This window comes from Carassius gibelio, chromosome A8 (genome assembly GCF_023724105.1).
Source record: "Carassius gibelio isolate Cgi1373 ecotype wild population from Czech Republic chromosome A8, carGib1.2-hapl.c, whole genome shotgun sequence".
In the NCBI taxonomy this organism is placed as follows: Eukaryota; Metazoa; Chordata; class Actinopteri; order Cypriniformes; family Cyprinidae; genus Carassius; species Carassius gibelio.
The window spans coordinates 23,569,069-23,593,842 of NC_068378.1; the positions used below are offsets into that span (position 1 = coordinate 23,569,069).

The window sequence follows — 24,774 nt, forward strand, 5'->3', positions numbered from 1 at the left end:
TCAATTGCTGCTACTGGCTAAAGCATAGGAAAAAACAACAGCTATAATAGGGTTGGGCGATATCTACAAATTTGGCTTCAGATGAAGTCTACAGTGAAACATCGGGATGGACAATGAGATCAGAGGGGGTGGGGGCGAGTGGTGGGGGTTGTGTTTTTTTGTGGGGGTGGAGTTAGGGGGTGTGCCCGAAGCTTGAATTCTTAAAAGGTAAAACATCTAACGATTCCTAACACTGTGTCTATTCTGGATGCGAGTGGTCGCAGCACGGTGAGAAGCAACAAAATACTATAGAACTACTGGTCTATAATATAGATTCATTATACCGTATTTTCAGGACTATAAGTCACACTTTTTTCATAGTTTGGCTGGTCCTGCGACTTATAGTCAGGTGCGACTTATTTATCAAAATTAATTTGACATAAACATTACCTTCTCCAGCCACGAGATGGCGCTCTATGCTGCTTACTGCTCCTGTAGTCTACACTAAGCAGCATAGAGCGCCCTCTCGCAGCTGGAGAAGGTAATGTTTTCTTTCAGTTCTAAATAAATGCGGCTTATAGTCCAGTGTGATTTATATATGTTTTTTCCTCATCATGACGTATTTTTGGACTGATGCGACTCAGGTGCGACTTATAGTCCGAAAAATACGGTATATAGATCAGTCAATAGAACTCAGTATAATCAGTGATACTGTCTATACCTGGATGCTTGACACCACAAATCCCTGACAATAAATGGCTGCCGTTAATTTTCAATGGTCGCTTTGTCATGTCCAGTGTAGTCTCGCATAGACTGACGGCTGAAGGTCTGGAATTCATGGCACCTTTCATTGGCCAAGGACGTTTGACTGACATGGCAAACAACCAATCACAGTTTGTTTCGTTCAGCATCACATTCCGGGCGTGGAAATGTTGCCACAATAACAGACCGGTGAGTAAAACTGTCGGACGTATTCGAAAGATTCTATGCCGCGAACTTTAAATATTTCACATGCTTTTGAAACTCCAGCGTTTAGTTGATCCTGATAAGCGCTTGTCATCACATTGTAAACACTACAGCTTTCTTCCTTAGTGAAGGGGTTTGGTGCCCAGAGAGATGACTTAGCGCTTTCAACAGACCCCATGGTCATCCATAGCGCTTTACAAATTGCATTCACCCATCCACTCACTCGTTCACACACAGACGGCGATGTCAGCCATGCAAGGCGCCATCCAGCTTGTCGGGAACAGCTGGGGTTAGATGTCTTCCTCAAGGACACCTCGACACTTGGTCAGGTGGAGCCGGGGATTGAACCAACAACCTTCCGGTTTGTAGACAACCTACATGAAACACTGAGCCACTGCCTAGTAAAGCGATTGTGCATTTAAAAAGGTTTTTCACAGATCCCAAGCATCTTTCCTTGTGTTTAAAAAAAGCTTTAGATTTTTGCATCAATATATTTTCTGTCCGTTGGTAATTTTTTAAGTTGTTTTGACAGAGACTGTGATTTCCATGGTAAATATTTGTATGGGTTATTACCTGCCTGTGTCATTTAAAATCATTTAGCGAATGTGTCAAAACACAGCAGACAGGCTTCAGAGCTTGTTTTGTTTCAGTTTTTTCCCAGCGAAGGGAAGTAAATGAACCTTTTCTGTGTTATTGATAGTTCACGGCACTTGATTCAACCCGAATGTAGCGTGTCAGATGATCGTGTCATTCACTTTTTCCTGAACCACAAACCACGAGCTCTCATATCGCACAAAACCATCGAGACCTCATGAGTTTTAACCATGCTTTTGGACTCGAGGGCTCAATCTGAAACTGTATATTATTTGTCCAGCAAGTGACCAAACTGATTGATGTGTTTATTCACCAGTGGTGAAGAGAGGCAGCAGTGAGCTATATTTAGTTGTAAAACAAGGCTAATAGATGAGTCCATTTCACGTAGGTGCCTTTAAAACACACACACACGCACACAAACGTACTGGCATGTGATGTGGTTGGTTTTATGGGCTCAGCACTACTTGTCTCATCAGGATTCAACTCGGCTTGTTTACAGTTGGGGATGGGCAGAAAGGTCACAGGGGGCAATTGTCAGAAACATTGATGAGCTTGAAAAATTTCACAACGCCCAAACTGTCTGTCACCTTCTCGAATAAATATTTGTTTTGGGTTGTTGCAGATTTGCCAACTCTGCTAGCACATAGACACTTTGGTGTACTGATGGACGCTAATGCTTTTGTCGACTTGTCTATGCTTTATCTCCACTCTGTTTTGTTTTGATTAGAAGTTTAGTGCAAATGATTTAATTTCTGCATATTATTTAGCTTTTGCAGAGCTCCTTGGCCACCCATCGTGTGTTTACCATTATGAAAACAGCTAGAAACTCTACTATTATGGAAAACATTATGGAAACGCTATAAAAATGGTCAGATCAGCCTAATTTGCTATTGACAAGTACAGTAATGCTTAGATCTGAACAGATACCCCCTGACGCTAGTGTGACTATCTCTTTCTGTCTGTCTTTCCTGGGTTAAAACGTTCTGCTTAGGCATTCAGCTTTTTCACTGGGACCAGCCGGCTTCTACTGTGCTAATGAAATTACTGTGATTGCTGTTCAATACATTCTCCTGCAAATCAGGGAATGTATTACGATACGTCATTATAATACAATGAGCAAGGATTTCGGATATTAGGAACCTGAAGTCTGCAGTGATTTTTTTTTTTTTCCCAGGTTCTTCGCAACGTTCAATTACAGGAATCTGTCAGAGGCGCGCTTCTGAGTAATTTACATCTTTTTTCTTCTCTTCTTTTTTCATGCAGATTTCGGTTGAATTAATGAGTGGTTGTGTTGTAAATACTTCGTTTTCATGCGCACTATTTAATTACGTTCCTGAAAATGTGATTTGTGTGCACTGTTTAAATTAGTTTTTAGGTTCGAAGCCTGCCGACACATTGTTTGTTTAAAAATATATCATTTATGTGATTTAAATTTGTGAAGGAATTGATTTAAAACCTGCTTTTTCATTAACTGAACACACAAATATAGGCAAAGTACTGATACAAATATCTAAAGTAGCTGTACAGCACAGAGATAATTGAATATTGTGATGTATTATTGAATAAAAATGTTGTGGCAGTAGCTGAACACATTTGTTTCCAGAGACAAATTGAAGCACGACTCCTTAGTCCTTCCAGATGCAGAAAAACTGTAGTGCTTAGGTTGTGGTTGAAGTGAAGCCTTATTCCGCCCGTGTGTGCTCAATGTGGCCCTTCCCGACCCCTCCCTTCCCTTCTCTTTGGAAAGAGAGAAAGACAGAAAGAAAGGGAGACAGACTACAGGAGCCATGCAGACCTCTTTCATTCCTGCTGTTGTGCCCAGTGGGGAGAAGCAGTGATTGAACAAACGACTGATGTGTTTGATCTGCAAACCGCTTGTGTTAAATTTTCCAAGAGCGAATGAAATGGTGCTATAACCTCTCGCTGCATTTTTTGTGTTCTTTCTGTCTTCACTCTGTGATCTTGCATCTGGGACCAGCCGGCTTCTACTGTGCTAATGAAATTACTGTGATTGCTGTTCAATACATTCTCCTGCAAATCAGGGAATGTATTACGATACGTCATTATAATACAATGAGCAAGGATTTCGGATATTAGGAACCTGAAGTCTGCAGTGATTTTTTTTTTTTTCCCAGGTTCTTCGCAACGTTCAATTACAGGAATCTGTCAGAGGCGCGCTTCTGAGTAATTTACATCTTTTTTCTTCTCTTCTTTTTTCATGCAGATTTCGGTTGAATTAATGAGTGGTTGTGTTGTAAATACTTCGTTTTCATGCGCACTATTTAATTACGTTCCTGAAAATGTGATTTGTGTGCACTGTTTAAATTAGTTTTTAGGTTTGAAGCCTGCCGACACATTGTTTGTTTAAAAATATATCATTTATGTGATTTAAATTTGTGAAGGAATTGATTTAAAACCTGCTTTTTCATTAACTGAACACACAAATATAGGCAAAGTACTGATACAAATATCTAAAGTAGCTGTACAGCACAGAGATAATTGAATATTGTGATGTATTATTGAATAAAAATGTTGTGGCAGTAGCTGAACACATTTGTTTCCAGAGACAAATTGAAGCACGACTCCTTAGTCCTTCCAGATGCAGAAAAACTGTAGTGCTTAGGTTGTGGTTGAAGTGAAGCCTTATTCCGCCCGTGTGTGCTCAATGTGGCCCTTCCCGACCCCTCCCTTCCCTTCTCTTTGGAAAGAGAGAAAGACAGAAAGAAAGGGAGACAGACTACAGGAGCCATGCAGACCTCTTTCATTCCTGCTGTTGTGCCCAGTGGGGAGAAGCAGTGATTGAACAAACGACTGATGTGTTTGATCTGCAAACCGCTTGTGTTAAATTTTCCAAGAGCGAATGAAATGGTGCTATAACCTCTCGCTGCATTTTTTGTGTTCTTTCTGTCTTCACTCTGTGATCTTGCATCTTGCTCTGGTTTAAAGATGGAGAGAGGTTCTTATGATTGATTTCCGTGGCATTTCGGTTAAAAGCTCTGGAAGGAGTGTGAGAGATTCATAATTTCTTGCAGTCTGAAAAAAGTTCACCATTTCATGATGCGTGTTTATATATTTAGATTTTTTTAAGTATGAAACATTTCTTTGAATGCATTATTAAGTTCTTGTATGCCATTTATTTTTTCTTTGCTGTTATTCAAGGAAAACCTGGTTATATCAGGAAATTTCGACTTCCATTTTTGGCGGCCTGGAAAAGTTATGGAGTTTCTAAAATGATTGAAAGTTGTTCTAGTTATGTTCTAAAATATATTATTAATTGCGGAAAATTTACTTTCAAGCCAGACTCTCATCTTAACCACAAAATTTGGTTTGATTCTATTAATTGGTCAAACCTGTTCCCAAATTGAATTGATCTGACTTTGAATAGGTTTTATATATTCTTATTCCGTAATCAGAATTTTTTGGAAAGTTCATGGAAATATATTTGTCACAAAGTTTGGGAATCCCTGCATTATTATTTAGGAATCTAAAATAATCATCATAAGAATATATGCCTTTGAGGGTAGTGGAATAGTTTCTATTGTCTGTCCTTGTCTTCTCCAAATCACAAAGAATTGTTAAAAAATACAGAATCACTTGAATCAGTATCGTTAAATTCCTTACGATTCCCATCCCTGTTCTTGCTGTCTGGTTAAGGGCTGCTTCCTAATTAACAAATGTGCTTGGGATTAGTGCTTGCAATGACCATAAAGGTTTATTAGCAATCCATTGAGTGAAAGGAGTGGGAGTGACAAGGCTTGGCACCAGAAGAAGCCACTCGATCAATACATACCCCCAAAATCCCCTCACCCAGCTGTCACGCACTGGCTCACAGTCCACTCTGAGTCACTAATGCCTCCAAATGGAGAGCAGGCAGGGATGGATTGAGTCTCAGGCAGAAGTGCTGAAATTCTGATTGTTGGGTTTTAAAGTCTTCTATCGTCAAAGTTCATTGTACCAAAACTCAAAGCTTCAATTCCGATAAGAATCTGCAAAAGTTCCTTTTGTGCATGTGTACAAGACGGATAAATACATGCAACACTTAGCTATCAACATTTACACACCAACAACGTTCATTCAGTGTTCAGAATCTTGGCCTGATTAATCGCATTAAGATAATACAAAGGAAGCTGGAGGCATTTTATGACGGATAAGGTATGCATTTTATTTTATTTTAAGTTTTTTAAGTTCATGCATTCCCAGGGAATCAAAACCATGATCTTGGCACTGTTGGTGCTTTATTGTTTGAGCTTCAGGGATCCTCAGTAAAACTTGTTCGTGGCTTTATATGGCACTAGCTGCTTTGCATGTCTTTCTAAAGAATCTCTGCATTGCAAACAAGTAGTATTGCTACTAGATGCATGATCAACAGTTTCTTGATGGGTTTGTGATTCTGATAAGTATTGCAGAATTAGAAAGAGGTTGTTATTGAAGGATGAGGCAGTGCAAACTATAGTACAAACTGGCAAGAAATGGGCTGTTGGATTATAATGGTGTGTGGGCCAAGAAACTAAATTATGACCCCTAAATTATGATAGGTATAATGACCCCTTTAATGCAATTAAACTTTTAAAGATAATACATTACTTTGCTTGCATAATCCATTTTCAGATGAACTAATTTTTTCCTTGTTTCTCTCTCTTTCATTGTAGACATGAACCACTGAGACCGCAAAAGAAGAAAAAGCCAGGAATACGCTTGAGGGAAGAGCATCGTCTCATTCCCCATCCAATTTAGAAGGTCTGGAATCATGATGTCCCTGTGGCTCCTGGTATTTTCCATCTCTGTTTTGACCGGGACCAACATGGCATTTCCCATGACACCTACTGAACCCCCTGAAGTCTCCGGTAGCTTCAGGGTTAAAGACACGAGCCTCACACACCTCACTGTGCACCGCAAGACTGGCGAGGTGTTTGTCGGCGCAATAAACCGAGTCTACAAGCTCTCCACCAATCTGACCGAACTGCGCTCGCACCAGACGGGTCCCGTGGAGGACAACGCCAAGTGCTACCCGCCACCCAGTGTACGACCATGCACACAGAAACTGGAATTCACAGACAACGTCAACAAATTGCTGCTGGTTGATTATGCTGGCAACCGTCTGGTGGCTTGTGGAAGCATCTGGCAGGGTGTGTGCCAGTTCTTGCGGCTGGAAGATCTCTTCAAGCTGGGTGAACCACATCACCGTAAAGAACACTACCTCTCGGGAGCCAAAGAGCCAGATGGAATGGCTGGAGTTGTGGTGGGTGATGACGAAGGAGACTTGAAGAAAAAGAAAGGTGACAGCCGTCTCTTCATTGGTGCAGCCATTGATGGCAAATCCGAGTATTTCCCAACACTGTCCAGCCGTAAACTGGTGGCCGATGAGGAGAAAATGGAAATGTTCAGCTTGGTTTACCAAGATGAGTTTGTGTCCTCTCAAATCAAGATACCTTCAGACACCCTGTCTCAATATCCCGCATTTGATATCTACTATGTTTACGGGTTCTCCAGCCGCACATACATCTATTTTCTCACTTTGCAACTGGATACCCAGCTCACCCAGGTGGATGCGACGGGCGAAAAGTTCTTTACTTCAAAAATCGTCCGCATGTGCTCCAACGACACCGAGTTCTACTCCTACGTTGAGTTTCCACTCGGGTGCACCAAGGATGGAGTGGAATACCGACTTGTCCAAGCTGCCTACAAGCACCGTCCTGGGAAGATTCTGGCCCAGGCTCTCGGCCTTTCTGAGGACGAGGATGTCCTGTTTGTGATATTTTCCCAGGGTCAGAAGAACAGGGCTAACCCACCGAGAGAAACAGTGCTGTGCCTCTTCACGCTGCACCAGATCAACCTGGCCATGAGAGAGAGGATCAAGTCGTGTTACCGTGGGGAAGGAAAGCTGTCTCTGCCATGGTTGCTCAACAAGGAACTGCGATGTATTAATACGGTGAGTCTTTGAATAAATTTGCACTCTGAATCTGTTTTATTTCAAGCATTTGTGATCACGATTTTGCCAAGTAGGTTAAAATTCTTGATCTACCAACCACATTTTAGGTGTAGGCTCAGGGTTATGTTAAGGTTTGTGTTGGGGTTGGCATAAACCACAGCAGTTATTATTCTCATTTAACTTATTATTTTCCTCTGTTTTTTGGGGTTAAGTTAGGGGTATGTTAGTAGGGCTATGTTTACTTGACATCAACAAATTAAGTTTATCTTGAAATAGAATCAACTTGGAAAAGGACATGCTTATCGATCTACATGGTTTTATGAACTATTTTATCACACTCTTATCAAACAATAATAGGCCATGCCCCAATGCACAATTCATCACCAACACTCAATATATATATATATATATATATATATATGTGTGTGTGTGTGTGTGTGTGTGTGTGTTTTAAATTAATTTATATCAGCTTATATTGGATATTTAATGGTTTCAGCCCCGTTTAAAAGTTTTTTTTTTATATATCTAGCATATAATTATAATCTATCTTATAATTTAAAGGAGTCATGTACTGAGAATTCAAATTTCCCTTGATCTTTTGAAGTATAAGAGGTCTTTGTGCTATAAAAACGGCTTATATTGAAGCCAATCTGTTGAAACGGAAGGTTGTGGAATGTGTCTCTTTATGATGTAATCGAGTGGCTAAATATCGCCTCTGCAGAAGAATATCAACACCTGCTTCTATATCACTGCTTAAGCTTTAGCCCCGCCCAACGATTCCGTATTAAGTGTAAATAACGAGTTATGCAAATACTGCTCTATTTAGAAACCAAACATTATATGATGATTATTATAAGTGGACATCAGAAAACTGTGCAAAATAATAAAAAAGGCAGTTCATGACCCCTTTAAAGGAACATTGATAGATAATGGCAAAGATTTTACTTTTTGAGTGCACCATCTCTTGAGTTCATGTCGGTGTCTAATTTAAACAGTATGCTATTTTTATAGTGGATTTTCAGCTGAAATATTTTTGCATATGCAATAGAATATGCAGTCGTTCTTTACTTTTAAAAAATTATTTTTTATTTTCCCTGACAAAGTATTGATTCACAATGTCGGCCATTTATTGGTTATGAGTCATAACATTAAAATAATATTCAACTTAATTATATTGCCTGAATTCTAACATTTGGTGCATCTCTACACACTACCTATGAGCTTAAACAAACATATCCAAGAGCTTTTAAAACTCTTAACTTCATCTTATTGGTTGATTGTGATGTTTATCCAGGAACATGTCCTCCTTGTTTTAATCATGTTTTTAAAGTGTGGATTTATGTCACAATAAGTACCAGAGGCTTTCCGTGCTTTCATAATCATAGACCTTCAGTCTGTTTTCTGTTTTTTTTGTTGTTGTTTCTGAAAAACTCATTTGTGGATGCTATACTGTACATGATTCCCATTGACCTAATTGTGACATGTTGCAGACTTCAGGAATGCCGGTGTAGGGGAAACTGTCTAACATGATTACACATCTTAATCTGATGTAATGTATCTTTGATGAAAAATCTATTCAAACCAGACAGGGTGGGAAGCAATAGCTTATTATGTGAGAGATGAAGAAGGTGATGGCTAGACATCAAAATCAATACGCCTCTGAACCAGTCAAGTGTACTATACTTGGTCTGCCTCTGGAAACCCTTGATGCTTTATTTATGAATCTTTAATATTTGTCTCCTGTAATTTAGTGTGCAGTGACAAATCACACTCATGATTTGATGTTATTTATCTGCCTTGAAGCTAGTTATAGGCTTGCAAATTTGCAAAAACTTTAAAAAAGTGTGTTAACATAAACTTTGTCCAAGGGTTAGGTATTATTCATTTCTTAGGGGTTAAGCAAGCTTTAATTGTGTAGCTAATTAGCATACAGTAGAGTTTATGACAAAAAGTACCATTGTACAAAAACAGTATATAAACGTGGACCAAAAAATTTGGAATGTAATATGCATCAATGCATGTTTTGAGAATGTAATTTTGATAATGAATTTTAATAATTATTATTTCTATAAATATTCAGTTTGTTACAAAGGTCAACAAAGATGCACACGCTGAGCATGCATGACAGAGGAAAATAGGGGCATTTAAGAAAGTGTATAATGTTTATAAATTTGGGGTTTAGTGCCATTATTCATGTTCGGGTTAGCCTATTTGAGCAAATCAAGTTAATTGTTGATATTTTCTTGCTAAATTATTATGTATAATGCACTGTAATATTCAAATAATTTATTTTGAATCTATTGGAAAATACTTAAGTTCTCGAAGGCATTTATATGTAGCTAGTTGTTCATTTAAATATATGTGACCCTGGACCAAAAAAAAAAGTCATAAAGGTCAATTTATCCAAATTTTGATTTATACGTCATCTGAAAGCTGAATAAATATGTTTACATTGATGTATGGTTTGTTAGGATAGTATTTGACTATTTGAAAATCTGGAATATGAGGGTGCAAAAAATCTAAATACTGAGAAAATCACCTTTAAACTTGTCCAAATAAAGTTCTTAGCAATGCACATTACTAATTGAAAATTAAGTTTTAATGTATTTAAAGATGAAATTTACAAAATATCTTCATGGAACATGATCTTTAGTTAATATCCTAATAATTTTTGGCTATTGCAACAAATATTCCCCAGCGACTTAAGACTGGTTTTGTGGTCCAGGGTCACGTATGTTATCTGCATAACATGACAGATTTAATGTGAATTTATTTCAATTATTAAGTAATTGTTTTATGAATGCTGCTGTTGTTTCATGCATATTCAACAGCTTATATTGAGGTACTGAAGCCAACATTTTGGTTTAGAACCAACCCTAGCGTACATATTGAATCATTTTGCTGCATGTCGTTTGATATGCTAGTTGTCGGTAGTTATTAAGTGACTCTGTGCTTGTAAACTTAAGCTTACATCATGCTACAGTAGCAATGTTTTCCTCCTCAAAAAATAACAAAGTATTAGCAAACCAGGAGAATTTGTTTTTCCTTTCTTAATTGTCTGGAGGACAACCAGACGAGAGGACAATTTGTGTCCGTGGCTGTAATTGCGCTGGGAACAATAGCACAACACCTCGCGGCCCAACTAGAGCAGATGGAGTAAAGATGTAGCGTGCCGATGACCTCGTTCCTTTGGGGGGGGAGTGGCTGTGGTTGTTTTTATGAGCAACAACAGGGTTCCCCATGACTGATGCAAATCTGCTCCTGATTCCAGCGCCGTGGCTGGCGGGGTATTATTAGCTCTTTCTCATGCACAGCAACATCCCTCCGTCTTTATAATGAGAGCATGCATGTCTGCCGCATGCTCATGCTTCGTTTAATACATTAGTCTTCATATGCATGTACAAAAACAAGCCGTTCCACCAGCCAACATCACCATCTCAATCATCATTCAGTGGCACACTCTCAAGACGCCCATTGCCTCGAAGAATTTGGGTGGAAGGTGCCAAAAAATTCAGCTGTTGCACCTTCATGTTCGCCATTACCACCGTGAAACGTCTTGCTGTTTGAGCTGATGTCATTCATCCAAGTGAGATTAAATCGCTTTGTGGTTTCCGTTGAGCTCCGAGAACTTGGTAATGAGTCAATAGTTCACCTCCAGGATGACCCTGGGGGACTAGGTTTGGTGCTCGATGACATCATCACTCGGCCAGTTGATATGTTGCAGATGTTAGTTAGCGCAATTGATTTTTGAATAACTCTTCGGACATTTCCTTGAGGAGAAATTACATGATTTTCTTGTATTTTTTTCCTCCTTTGTGTCAGTGGGCAGCTATTAAAATCGCCTGAAATAATGCTTTTCAGAGATGCTCAGAGAGTAAATGGTGCCTCTTTCGAGAGAGCACATCTAAAGTGATAAAGCACTGACAGTGAGGTAGATTGCAGGATGATGTCATGTCTCACCGGTCAGTGCGCATTGGCCCCTGGTATGATCCCCATGGGCTCACTTTCACAGTCTCTGTTTGGGTGGTTCTTCCCTGTCTGATCTATTAGCTGGAACTTCCTGTCTGAGATGCTGTGAATTGACAACAGCTGGAGAAAGTTATTGTTAGGTCTTCAGGGTATCTTTTCGGACCAGCATAAACCAGCAAAGGACCAGCTTAAACTAGCAAAGGACCAGCTTAAACCAGCAAAGGTCCAGCTTAAACCAGCTCAAACCAGCATCCCATCTTTAAAACATACCTAACCATCATATGCTGTTTTTTTCAACAGGGTTGACTTTGTTATTGTCCTCTTGCATTAATGACACACTTTTTTCCTTTTAACACTGTAAAGCTGCTCTGACACAGTCTGTATTATATAAAGCACTATATAAATAAAAGTTACTTTACTTGCTTCATTGTTTCTCGTTTCATCCTATAGCCCAAGCAGATTGGCGATGATTTCTGTGGCCTGGTTCTGAACCAGCCTCTCGGAGGACTGCGGGTCATTGAGGGCACTCCTCTGTTTGATGACCGGACTGACGGTATGGCGTCCGTGGCTGCGTACACTTACGGAGGTCATTCAGTGGTGTTCGTGGGGACTCGCAGTGGCCACCTGAAGAAGGTAAGACCTAACCAATCTGTGTCTGTATTTCCATCGTTGACTTTTATGGAGATCTTGTCACTGGCTGGACTTTTGATTTGTTCTTGATGTTGGTTGATTGGGAAGTCATAGTGATATGGTGATGATGTTGACAAGTGAGTTTGTTTATAATTGAGGTACACTGACTGACTAATCTGTTATCAAATTCTTCAAGTCCATCAGTGATGCTGTACTACATCATTGCAAAGTCAACAGCATGTGCAACCTGCATTTAGGGTTTGGAATAGTTCTTTGTTGGATGACATTAAAGAATTGAAAAAAGATTTGGATAAAAATAGGGAAAAAATAATACTTATCTCAAAAGAAATTGGAAATATGAACAAATCTTGTCTTTCTCACCTCACTCTTGTTAGATTTTAAAAGTTGTGTAAGTGTATTCCAGCCTAACTGAAACTAAATATTTTTTATTACTATAAAAAAACAAGGATGTAATGCTTCACTCAACCTATGATTCGATACGATTTGTGGTACTGATTTCATGATTCAATTGTATCTTTTTTTTTTACAGAATGAAAATGTAAGGCAAATTATAAATGAAAAAATTTCATTTTATGATTGCTTTGACAAAATGCTGAACATTTAAATATGACCCAAATCAAATACATAAATAATCCAAATGAAAAAAATCTCTTCATATTTAAACAAACTAAGGCTTTGCTTGTACTCTTTCCATTCAGTTACAGGCAAACTCTGGATTTTAATCATGATCAGAACAAAGATCCTGCATACATGAAGCATGAGCAGTTTCTAATCTAAATTAGACTGTATAATTTAAAACTTTGTGAAATTATGCTACATAAAACATCTGAACTAGACAAAAACAGCTGATGGGCTGAATGAGAACGCAAAATCACTCTCTGACAGCAGGTGGCGCATATGGAACAGCAGCTGTACAGCATTTCTTTTCTGCTTTAATATGCATTATACAGAGGTAAGATGAAAAGAAAATGTCATCTAAACTTTTTTTAAAAACTCCTACCCACAAATGTATCGCTATTCATTTAATATCTCAACCGACTTGTATCATCACAGCATATTTGTATTGATTTTCAACAGACTTGCGGTGCATTTTTACATCCCTATTAAAAAAATCTAAATGATGTAAAGTGGGTAGGGCAAGTGAAGTAACCGGTGTTGCGTTTTGATTTTTTAAAAACCGGTAACAATGACTATTGCAGCAATCCTAACACACACACAACACCCACACACACACACAAACACACACATTTTGGTTTATAGTTTTGATCAAATTAAGTTGCTGAGATTGAGTTTGGTTTTTCAGCCCTTCATATTCAGACTGATGTCTTTGACTCCTGTGTTGACTCTCACAGTTGTTTTTTTAAAGGGTCCCGCCATGAGCGTTATGTTTTTTAGAAAATAAATGTTTTACTCTCAGACCCCTGCATTCTGCTACAGACTGTTGCGCTTCTATTGGCTGTTTTTGAACCCCGTTTTTCTTAATACAAGTCTAAATGGGGTCCGATGAACCTGTAGTGAGCCTAAATATATTATCTTGAATTAACCAATTAGCTGTTTAACTGGATCTCAAAAGTATGATGTTTTGCATATGTAATTCAGCCTAATGAATATAGCCATACACAAACCACCAACCAGTATTTCGGCCAATATATGCACATTGATTCTCGAGGGAGCCAAAGTGAGAGGGTGCAGTCATTTTTCAGCTGGTGAAAAGAGAGAGAGAGAGAGAGATACCCAGTCGGTATTAAAGTTTAACATTACTCAGCAGCCACCCGGCCTGATATGTGCGCTGTATTAGGTCATCGTGAGGAACTTTTATTCATGACGGTTTTAAGTCACTGTTCATTGAGAGAATTAAAGGTATTACATTAGACGTGAGGCCGATGAAATCGCTCTGAGAAGCTGACTTGGCTCTTTCTCAGCAGACATCATAATTAAAATGAGGTAGATGGGGAAGAAAATATGCTACAGTTTTGTGTGCATTCGCTATTCCAGCACCCAGCTGGAGAATATGAATGTGGTCGCATCCATTCTCCTATTGGAGTGAGGGAGCAGGGGTCAGCCCTGTGGGAGCTGTCCTGTTTCGGATTGTTTACGGGAGTTCGTGTCCAAACATGTCCTGATATACCTCTCAAAGCCCCGCTCCAGATCAAACTGTTTGGAAACAGGGATACATCTGGAGATTGAATTGGAGTTCTTGGCTGATAGTCTTACGATTGTCTGCTGTTAATAAACAGAATACGGCGCTTGCGGTCGTGCTGATAATAAGCAGCTCTGTTTGTTGTTGGAGATTATATGATGTTACAGAAACACTCCCTCATCCGTATGCCTTCATATTGACCAAAGATCACAATAAACAGAGATGTGGGGAGATCCTAATGTTTGTTTTCTCGCAAACATTGTGTCAGGATGAAATGCTAAATGGGTTGTGTACGAATCTAGTTGGCATTAGACAGAGACTCGCTTAAAGGCGGTTATGGTTTCATATATGTACTGTTTGTTCCTGCATAAACAGGAGATGTGGAGGAAGCGTGAATGGCTTTAGCTCATGTTCCAGGGAAAACTGAAATTTCCTCATCAGAGTTAGACAGCCAAACACAGTCGGAAGTTTAAGATTTGTCTGGATTACAGTTTGCATCATTTAATCAAGTGAATAGATTTCATATAAGGAATTATAAGTATTAGTTTTAAAACATGCTGCACAACCAATTACATTTTTAACACTGACCCAAAATGTAGAGCAACAACTTGATAACTGACATCAAAACAAGACTTTCTATTAACATGTACTTTTGTTAATTTGTAATATATCAAATATAGTTTTGTATTTATATAATATATAATATTCTCTGGATTTTAGAGTAGAAATTATTTATTTATTTTAATTTTTGTTTGTGTGTGTGTGTGTGTGTGTGTGTGTGTGTGTGTGTGTGTGTGAAAGCTATTAACTAGTGCACTCAAATATTTAGGGTTGATAGGATTTTATAAGTTAACACTTTACTCTGTGTTATATTGTGAAATATTATTATAAGTTCACTTTTTAGTATTTTAATGTTTTAAAATATCACTTATTCCTGTGATGCAAAGATGACTTTTCAATATCGTTACCACGGTCTCCACGATCCTTTAGAAATCATTCTAAGATGCTCAATTGGTGTCGAAGTAATAATTCATTCTGTTATTAAATACTCAGGTTAGGGTTAGCTCTCTGAAAATGGTCTCTCAAAGGCCTGTTTTGGTGGTTTTCAGAGTGTTGGTCTACCTGCTGTAATGTGGTGTAGAGAATACAGGAGGAGGCTGGGTAATTGCTCCATATCTCCCCTCGCAATGGCTTGTTTGTTTTGGCAGGAGAAAAGAGACGGCAAACTGCTTTTCTCAAGCTGTACAGAAATCACCCATGAGTCTTTAGTGTATCCTGTCCCTAGTTGGCTGCAAGTTGAGTCAGTCGTTTGGACTCCTGGAGTCAAAATTCTGGAGTTTTGTTACATTCTAGTTTCACTGAATCATTCTACTTGTAAAAGAAGAGCCTTTTTTTCCCATAGCTTTAATTGCCTATTTGATTTGCTAATGCTTAGTAATGCTAAACTTTGTCTCTTAAAGTGCCCCTGTTTGTGCTACAGACATGAATTATACCTCAGATCGTTTGTCTTTCTGAGGCGAGTTAGCTTCATATTTTCTAAGAGTTTTTACCTGATGGACAAGCCATGGAAGTATCATGGAGACTTGTGATACTGTTGTCTTTTGACTCATTTGCAATTAAATAATCGAGTATTTTATTTTATTCTTCAGCTTGGCAACATTTCAGGGCACCTTGCCAATGGTTAGCAACCGCTGGCAGAAATGAAGATATACAAAAAGGGACAATATTTGCCCCATAGGAAATGATTATCAATGGTATTTATTTATTTCCATTTAAAATACATACTGTATCATTTACCTGTATTTATTAATCATTAAAAAAACCCTGACACATATTTAGAGTAATTTCTTTGTCATATATATGTTTTACATTTTATATATATATATATATATATATATATATATATATATATATATATATATATATATATATATATATATATATTTATTTATATATTAGGGGTGCTCCGATCACGATCGGCCGATTGTTAATGCGCATCTCGTCAGTAAAGCCGGTTCTCTAATCAGCGGTTAATTCCATCAGGTGCATGATTTCACATAGAGCAGCTGTTACTACACAGAGCCGTTGTTAATAGAGAAGATGCGCAAATCCACTTCATTTTCAGCGTTTTTTGGCGCATCTTCTCAGTTAACAACGGCTCTGTTCATTGGCAGTTGTTAATTATAATGGTGACTTTCTGTGTTATTTTTGCCTCTGGGCATCTCTTAATTACTAACCATAGTTATAACTGTCTAGTATCATGGCAGCAGGTCTTACACACAAGCAATCATGTTTTCTCCTTATAATGTAAAGATCTAGTTTTACATCCCGTTTGTGCAAAACACCATGCAGTATTTGTGCCTGTGGCTTCGATTTCAGTAATCCATGTCTGGTGAAGCAGGAATTCTCTCCCTCCTGATGTACTTTTACAAGTGAACGTTTAAACCAGTAGCCTGGCACCAATTCCGGTCGGCTTAGATATTTAGCAGCAAGTGCAAAGGTAAATGAAAATAAATACAGCCAGATATTTTCCCCTGCACCTGTGCTGTTCACAGAGCCGCGGGGCTGCCGGAGGATTCTGCAGAAACGGCCAGGAGATAATCTGACCGTTGGGAAATAAACCCAAGGTTGTCAGGGATATATATATATATATATATATATATATATATATATATATATATATATATATATATATATATATATATATATATTTTTTTTTTTATGGAACACATTTTGCTGGCAATGTGGGCGAATGTGTGCATGTATATCATTGTGTTACGTGCACAAATGGATGTACGAGTCTGCCATTGAATGCTTAATCAGGTGCTTTTATGTTGGTTTATTGTACGGTCTATTTAGCGGCTAAAATGATCTCAAGGTAGCTGTAGTATATCATCAATATGGCCCATCCTGTGCTGACCTCTCATCCTCTCGACCTTGTGTTTCCTGTAGACACAAAAAGAGGAAGTCATTGGCTGTGTTTGGAATGCAATACTAACTCTATTTATATTGAATACTACCTGCTCTTTATCAAAAATAGAAAGTGAAAACCGAAGGCATTATTGTTCGGCAAACATTTCAGACCATGCTATGTCACCCACGTGAGCTGGGTTTCCATCCATGCATTTTTATTGCAAATTAAGAAAAAAACATTCACAATTTCACAAACACACCACATTTCATCAAATTATATGTTTTCATTTGATAAGAAAACATACAAAAAAAACAGATAAAAATCACATTTATACCTGGAAAATGCATGTTAAAAGTCTTACCTGGAATTACTGAATAATTCACTCAAATCATTGGTTGATATTAATTATTATTATATTTTTAGAGCATTTTGTCAGAGTGTTTCCCAACCAGTTAGCACTTTGTTAAGCTGTTAACTTGCCAACTGAAAGCACAAAGGAACATGATCAATTGCACCAATTTTTGCATCACTACTATAATGTGAAATGTCACTTTTCAATGATTTCCGATCATGCACTGAATATAGAGTAGCTATAAAAAGTTTTGTTAGTAAAGCAAATGGGATTGTGTTTGGTTAGGATCTTACATGACACCAGGGTTGTCATCACACTTGAAATAGAAGGGCAGGTCAAGCGCATTGCAGTATTTTCCGCAGTGCACATTTTTGCAAATGTAGCAGGTCATCCTGGTTTTCAATGCATACAGAAACATCCCATATGCATGTATGGGATATATTATATTAATAGTAGTATGCTCTTTTGCAAATGCAATTGTGCAGTTTTTAAATGAAGAAACGGATCCTATTACACATGCCGCCTGTGATCTGGTGTGATCATGTTTATGTTTTATAAAGATAAATACGCCAGGGTGAAAATTCTCATTCTGCACCCAGTCTTAGACATATTGAATACGGCAGATTAGTGTCCCTGTCGCAGTGTTCAAATTGATTAATGCCTTTTAAAAAGCGTCAAATCCCTGTGCTTCACTGCAACCGTGTTCCGCGCGGCTCACATTTTTCGTGTTAGCACCATCAACTGAGTCGCTCTAATCCTCATAATCATGCATGAGCTGCAAGTATTTTAATTTCTTCTTCATCATCACCTGACTTTTTTCCCTCAGCTTTTATATTTCGCCATGTTAGCATTTTTGTCTTGAGCTGATGGAGGCTTCAGAAAGGGGCCAAAATGGAGCAGACCTTAAAGACCTGTCAGGACTGACCACTCCATCGACCATTTTGTGCCTAAAATTTTGCTCTATTCAAATCCAAGTGTGATTGGGCTGGAAATTGGAGCTAATTTAGCGGCGTAAATCAGCAGAAGAGTGCGGCACGGGCGTGGAAATGGCCGGGAGGCTGATTTATGAACGGCTCGGGCCTCAGCCTCGTTTGATCATGGCTAAATCTGTTTGCTGTAAATCTGCTGTCACGGATCGAGGCGGGGAGGGATGCGTCGTATCTCTGGCCGGTCTGCACCGCAAGACCGTCGACTTCTTAACAAAACACTGTGTCATTATGATCGAAGCCAGGAGAGTGCTGGATTTGGGGTCTTGCTCAACTCCTTTAATTAGATGACTGTTTTCTACCTGGGTAACAGATGTGTTGCTCTCCTCTGTGGAGCGGCGACAGACAGAAGCTGCTAGATGATTTCTCAAGCGCTCATGGTGACGTGTTTGGACCATCTGAGCACTTCTTAAATTTATTGCTATCCAATTTTCGATGCAGCTTTTTAGGCCAGATTTGCATTTAGCAGATCATCAATTACTAAAAACCTTTCTTAAGGTCTGGTTCAGTTGCATAAACATAGTCACTATGTTAAGACAAGGGGTGCCCAAACTCAGTCCTGGAGGGCCGTTGTCCTGCAGAGTTTTGCTCCAACTTACCTCAACAAACCAGCCTGGAAGTGTCTAGTATGCCTAGTAAGAGCTTGATCAGCTGGTTCAGGTGTGTCTGATTGGGGTTGAAGCTAACTCTGCAGGACACCGGCCCTCCAGGACCGAGTTTGGGCACTCCTGGTTAAGACTGCGTCTTAAGTTATTGTTTGACCAACTTTACTTTTTGGATTAAAACTAGACCAATTTACCTTTACGTCACTGACTTTAAAAAGATATGAACAGTCTTGAAGAATATAATGAAAATAAATGACTATCTTTTTAAGACTTTTTAAGTCTAAGCGGCTTTTGCAACCGCCTGCTAATGTGACCGATGACAGATATCTGCTCACTTGCCATTGTTTGGTAGATGTAGAAAGCCAGTTTGGTAGAAGAATATTTTAATGTGATTTATTATTAATAATCAATGTAATTGTTTATTGAAAACGGTTCTATTTGAGTATTTATTAATATTTTAATTAGCTTTTATTTTTTTATATTTTCAATTTCATTTAAATTGTAGTTTGTTTTTAGTTATTTTATGTGCTTTGGTCATTTCTATTATTTTTGTTTGGATTTAATTTTTTTTTAGTTAGTTGGAGGCAGTATTTTTCATTATAAGTTAAGTTTGTTTTATATCTGTTATATTTTATATTATTTCTGCTTTATTTCATGCAGCTGAAATGATTTCAAGTAGTTTTAGTTAATAATGACAACACTGAAAATAAAATAGAAAAAAAAATGGTTTTATATAAAATATATCTAAAAATATGGTTTAAATAAGCAATAAGTCACTTGAGGCCGAGTGTTTCCCCCTTTTTTTTTTTTTGTTGCTACGTTTAAGGTCATCTTAACATTACTTTAACGTATATTCCATTGCTAATTTCTTTTAATATCTGATACTTTATATGTCTGACATTGATTTTACTGTACAGATCTGATTTGCATGTGGTGATGTTGCTTTTTAATCCTTTTTTTTTTTTACTTTGTGGTGCAGATTTCTTCTAATTAATGATTTTTTAAATTTAAACTGTGACTGAGTCTGTTGATAACAAGTCTTGCTCCTGGCTAAAATGTCATTGAAATGTCACTGGATTTATTAGAAACCACTTCTTAATTTTGACACTCTGTCTTATTCAACCCTAAAGCCTCATAAACGTCAGGCTCTGTTGGGCCCGGTTCAGCTGTGTGGATTGTACTGTATCTGAGTCACTGTTACACTGTAATTGTGTCTGACATTATAAAACAGTACTGCATCACATCCACTCATGAAGTAAACCTTCAATTTTAGACTAACTAACATTGGCTTCTTTTGATCTCAGTGTGATTTAGGACTGGATTCTGCTTCAGTATATGTAATGGAAACTTAAGTCAATAAACTTGGGTCAAGTAACTCAGCCTATAAATACAAATTTAGACTTTATAAAAGAGCTAACGAGTAAATATTCCTGCTGCGTCCACATGAAATACTTCCTGAGAGCAATCAGTGAAGACATTGGGATTTATGTGTTTCTAACTACAGTGATTTTACTATGGTCATATTCCCATCATATATGCCTTAATATATTGGCTAGGATATTCAATTATTTGTTAATCATAACAATGTGGTGCAACATAACAATAACATAAAACATTTGTAAATTATTTGTAAATTATTATTCATAATGATATTATATTTATATTGTTATATTACTAAAATAATAAATTTTTTATTATATAATACCATATAGCTATGATAATAATAACAAAATTAATAATAAAATAATAAAGTACAAAAAATCACTAAAACTAAACTGAAACTAAAAATTAAGCTAAATAGAAATATTTATAAAGAAATGACAAAAGCTAAAATTGAAAACTAATAATAAAATATAAAATAAAACGTATTAAAATATTAATAAATATATAAATAATAACAAAATAACATTGCTTATATATACATAGAATAATGATGATGATAATAATAATAATAATTAATTATTTTTAAATATTAGCAATTTTGGTGAACGGTGAGAATTTTAAATTAGTGCACTCACTATAGTTGCCGTTTTTGTCACTTCCTTGGTAGTACTGTATGTTTATTTTGTGTGTGTGTGTGTGTTTATTGAATTATTTTTTATTATGTTGTGATTGCTGATCAATTTAACTTTTTTTTTCTGGGTCCTCAATATCACTGTCCTTCCTGTTAGTATTTGGTAAACACCCTTTCACTAAATTCTTTAGTTCTTCACTGACATCACTATCCTGAAAGTGACATCATCAGGTGCTGCCGAGCAGGAATGGCCTGGTGTATGTCCACACATTGGCGGTAATCACTTTACCTCAGGTACAAGCTAATGAACACCAGCGCTTATGTGTAGTGTTGTAGGATTAGGCCGGTCAGGGCCACCTGCAGCGCAGATGCCGCTCTTTTCTCGCGCCTTGTGTCATAATTTAATGGAGGCTTGATAATTTCATTAAAGGTCAAGACCGACGCATCTCTTAAATGGAAGTTAGGTGTTTAGGAGGGCAGCTATTAAGCACCTGTCTGGGGCCATGTGCCGTAAATGCCCTGGGCGAGTGCCCGACTTACTGTGATTCAGGAACTGTGTCGACTACAACTGGGTGGTATGAACAAAATCTTATTTCACGCTGTAAATCATTTTGTATCAAGGTAGCAGTGTGTTGCACTATGATGGGAATTCAACAAAAATTGGTTTAGATATTAAATAACCCTGTGGCAATGTCTGTTATGGGTAAACCAGTAAGGGTGTTACAAATCAAAGGCATTTGATTTATGTATTTATTTTTACCAGATTTACACAAACCAAAGAGCTGTGAACCAGTGAACAAGTTGTATTGTGAAAACAGCTTCACATTATGTGCCACTTCAGTTAAAGATACAATACAAATAATGTTAGATATAATAATTTTTACCAAATAGATAAAATATACTGTTCAAGTTTGGGGTCAGTATTCATTTTTTTCTTCTTTTTTTTTTTTAAAGAAGTCCCTTATAGATTTATTTGTCAAAAATACAGTACAATTTTTAAACATTAATGCTATTTAAAATATCTCTTTTCTATTTTAATCTATTTAAAAATAATTTAATTGTAATTTATAAAATCATAAAACATATTATAATTGTAAATTATTCCTGTGATGCAAAACTGAATTTACAGCATCATTACTCCAGTCTTCAGTGTTTAAATACAACTAAAATTTGTAAAACTGCCACTTTTGATCAGTTTAATGTGTATTTGTTGAATAAATAATAATATTAAAAAATAATAATAATAATGACCCAAAACCTTTGAACTAGTGGTCGACTGATATATCGCCAATGCCATATATCGGCCGATATTTGATATTTTTTAAATATCGTCATCATGCCGATACGTTTTTCTGCTTGGCTGATGTGTTCGAGGTGGGACTTTTATTTTGACGACACTGAGAACACAGTGTTCTCCATCTCTTGTTTACTGTCGTTGTAAACAGTTCTGTCTAATACGAAAAAAAAGTCTGTCTAATAATCAGATAGAACAGTTAAACAAAGGGATTAATGTTTAGAAAAAGTATTATAACGATTGCTTTTATATTATTAGTAATAGAAAAGCAAATTTTTATAATACTTTCTTGTTTGCCATCAGCATGAAGCAAATATGCATTTATTTAATTTAAACAAATCTTTGAATGACTAATGCATATTTCATTTCACAACCCTTGCAAACTTAGTCAAATCCAGCTGTGAGATGTTGTGAAGTGTGTATTGTGTATCCAGCATGATCGCATGTTCTCTGTGTGATGGTCGCCGTGTGTTAATTTAATGATTTAAACTTTAAACGTGATTTCAAATTATGCTGCGCTTTATGCATTCGTCCACTGTCATATTTATGTCATTTTCACTGTGTGCTGTATGCAAAATGAGTGTTACCTTGGCTTTATTTGAAAAATATGATTCCCAATGCACACAAACTTGAGTGGTTACAGTGGTTACTTCCTTTTTAATTCTATTTTTATTAAATATTTATTATGTTTTCAAACGTATCCCCTTTAAAGCACTGATATGTCAGAGCAGGCATGTCTTTGGCTCTGTGTTGCATCTTTCTGAGATGCAGCATCAAGTAAATAAATATTATATTCCATGAATATATCTTACGTAAACATTACAGGTCATGTTGGGATCCAGATGAACCCAAAACCTGCCTAATTATTTAAGACACCAATTATTGAGCTAGTCATCCAGACAACCATCATTCCCCCAGCCCTAGTGTAGCTCCCATTGCAGTCCTAGTGTCCGTTTTTCCACCTAAACTTTGACACAAAATAAAGTGACGTGTTTCAGTCTGCCTGCTAGCAGCTCAACACTTTTTATCATTCAGTTCCCATTCCGTCATCCCTCAATTTCCGCCCAGCCTCGCGTCCGTGCCACCACTAATCTTGGAGCTGCGTGCTTAAAATGAGCCATAGGATTTGCCATGTGTTGCTCCTCCTCGAGCTACACGCAACCTCCGTGCCATTCATTGCACAGCCGCTGCCCAGGAGGAAACGACCCTTCAGGCTGAGTACAGATGCATTAAAACGACTAATAAATCCCATAATGTGTCACCGTATTGATTTAAATCCATATTTGGTGGTGAAAGGACTCTGATATTGAGGGGTAATGTTATTTTGTTAAGTGTGGATCGGAATATACTCCCTTTGCTTATGAATTCAGCTTTCTAGCATGCTAGACTTCATGCTATAAGGTTACCCAGTGGCTGTTGTGGTTCTGGCACGCTAGCGTCGGACAGACTGAGAGCAAATGTCTCTTACAAACAAGCCGTCTGATTTAAGATAGCGCTAGTTTGCAGACGGCTGAATGCACGGTCTGTCCTGCTAAAGAGATAAGTGGAAAGGGGTCTCGGAAAACTCCCCATACAAATAGGCGTCTTGTCACATGATTAGAGATGAGTTATTTAATAAAGCCGAGCTCTTCGGATGACCTGCGTGGTACGGTCACACACACTGCTCTTATTCTCTCCGTCACTAGCTCATCTGTTTCTGAGGCCACAGAACGCTCAAGCGCTGACCTGCTGAAATCTTGGAGCAAATGTCCAGCGCTGGATGTAGGACTCTTTAAAAACAGTTGCTGGATGTGTTTCTTTTGTTTACACAGGTTGCACGAACATCTGCTGGTTTGTGGTTTTTGGCATCACAGATGTTCTTTGTTGTCCTGTTGTTGCGGATGATTTTTTAAAGTCCCGAGAATAAAATCTAGTTCTTTTCAGAGGGGGTCATAGAACACCTTGTTTTGAACATTAATATTTATCAGGTTTAATCATTTAATTAATCATTTATAATGCTGCATATTTTTTGTTGTTCACATGTATTAGTCATTTTTATGCTTCACAGCATTAATAATTTAATAGAATCTTCAATGTAATAAATATAGAGAATATTATAGATTTGTTATGGAATTTGTAGAATAATATATATATATATATATATATATATATATATATATATATATATATATATATATATATATATATATATATATATATATATATATATATGTATATATGTATATATATATATATGTATATATATATGTATATATATGTGTGTGTGTGTGTGTGTGTTAATGTCATATTATATAATTAATTTAATATATTATAATATGGTATGATTTATTTATATTATATTTATGTTATAAGTGTTTTTCCATTAATTCTTCATTGTTCAT

The 24,774-nt window shown here is 37.2% G+C and overlaps 1 protein-coding gene across 2 annotated transcripts in view; it reads left to right on the forward strand.

Annotated features, from left to right (window-relative positions):
• The window catches only part of LOC128018939 (plexin A3-like), a 157,355-nt gene that overhangs the window by 4,867 nt on the left and 127,714 nt on the right, over positions 1-24,774 (forward strand). For both annotated transcript variants that reach the window (XM_052604834.1, XM_052604835.1), the window contains exons 2-3: positions 6,189-7,468; positions 11,888-12,070. In XM_052604834.1, the coding sequence (XP_052460794.1) occupies positions 6,287-7,468; positions 11,888-12,070 (1,365 nt within the window). In that variant the 5' untranslated portion in view covers positions 6,189-6,286. The remainder of the gene's footprint in view (positions 1-6,188; positions 7,469-11,887; positions 12,071-24,774) is intronic.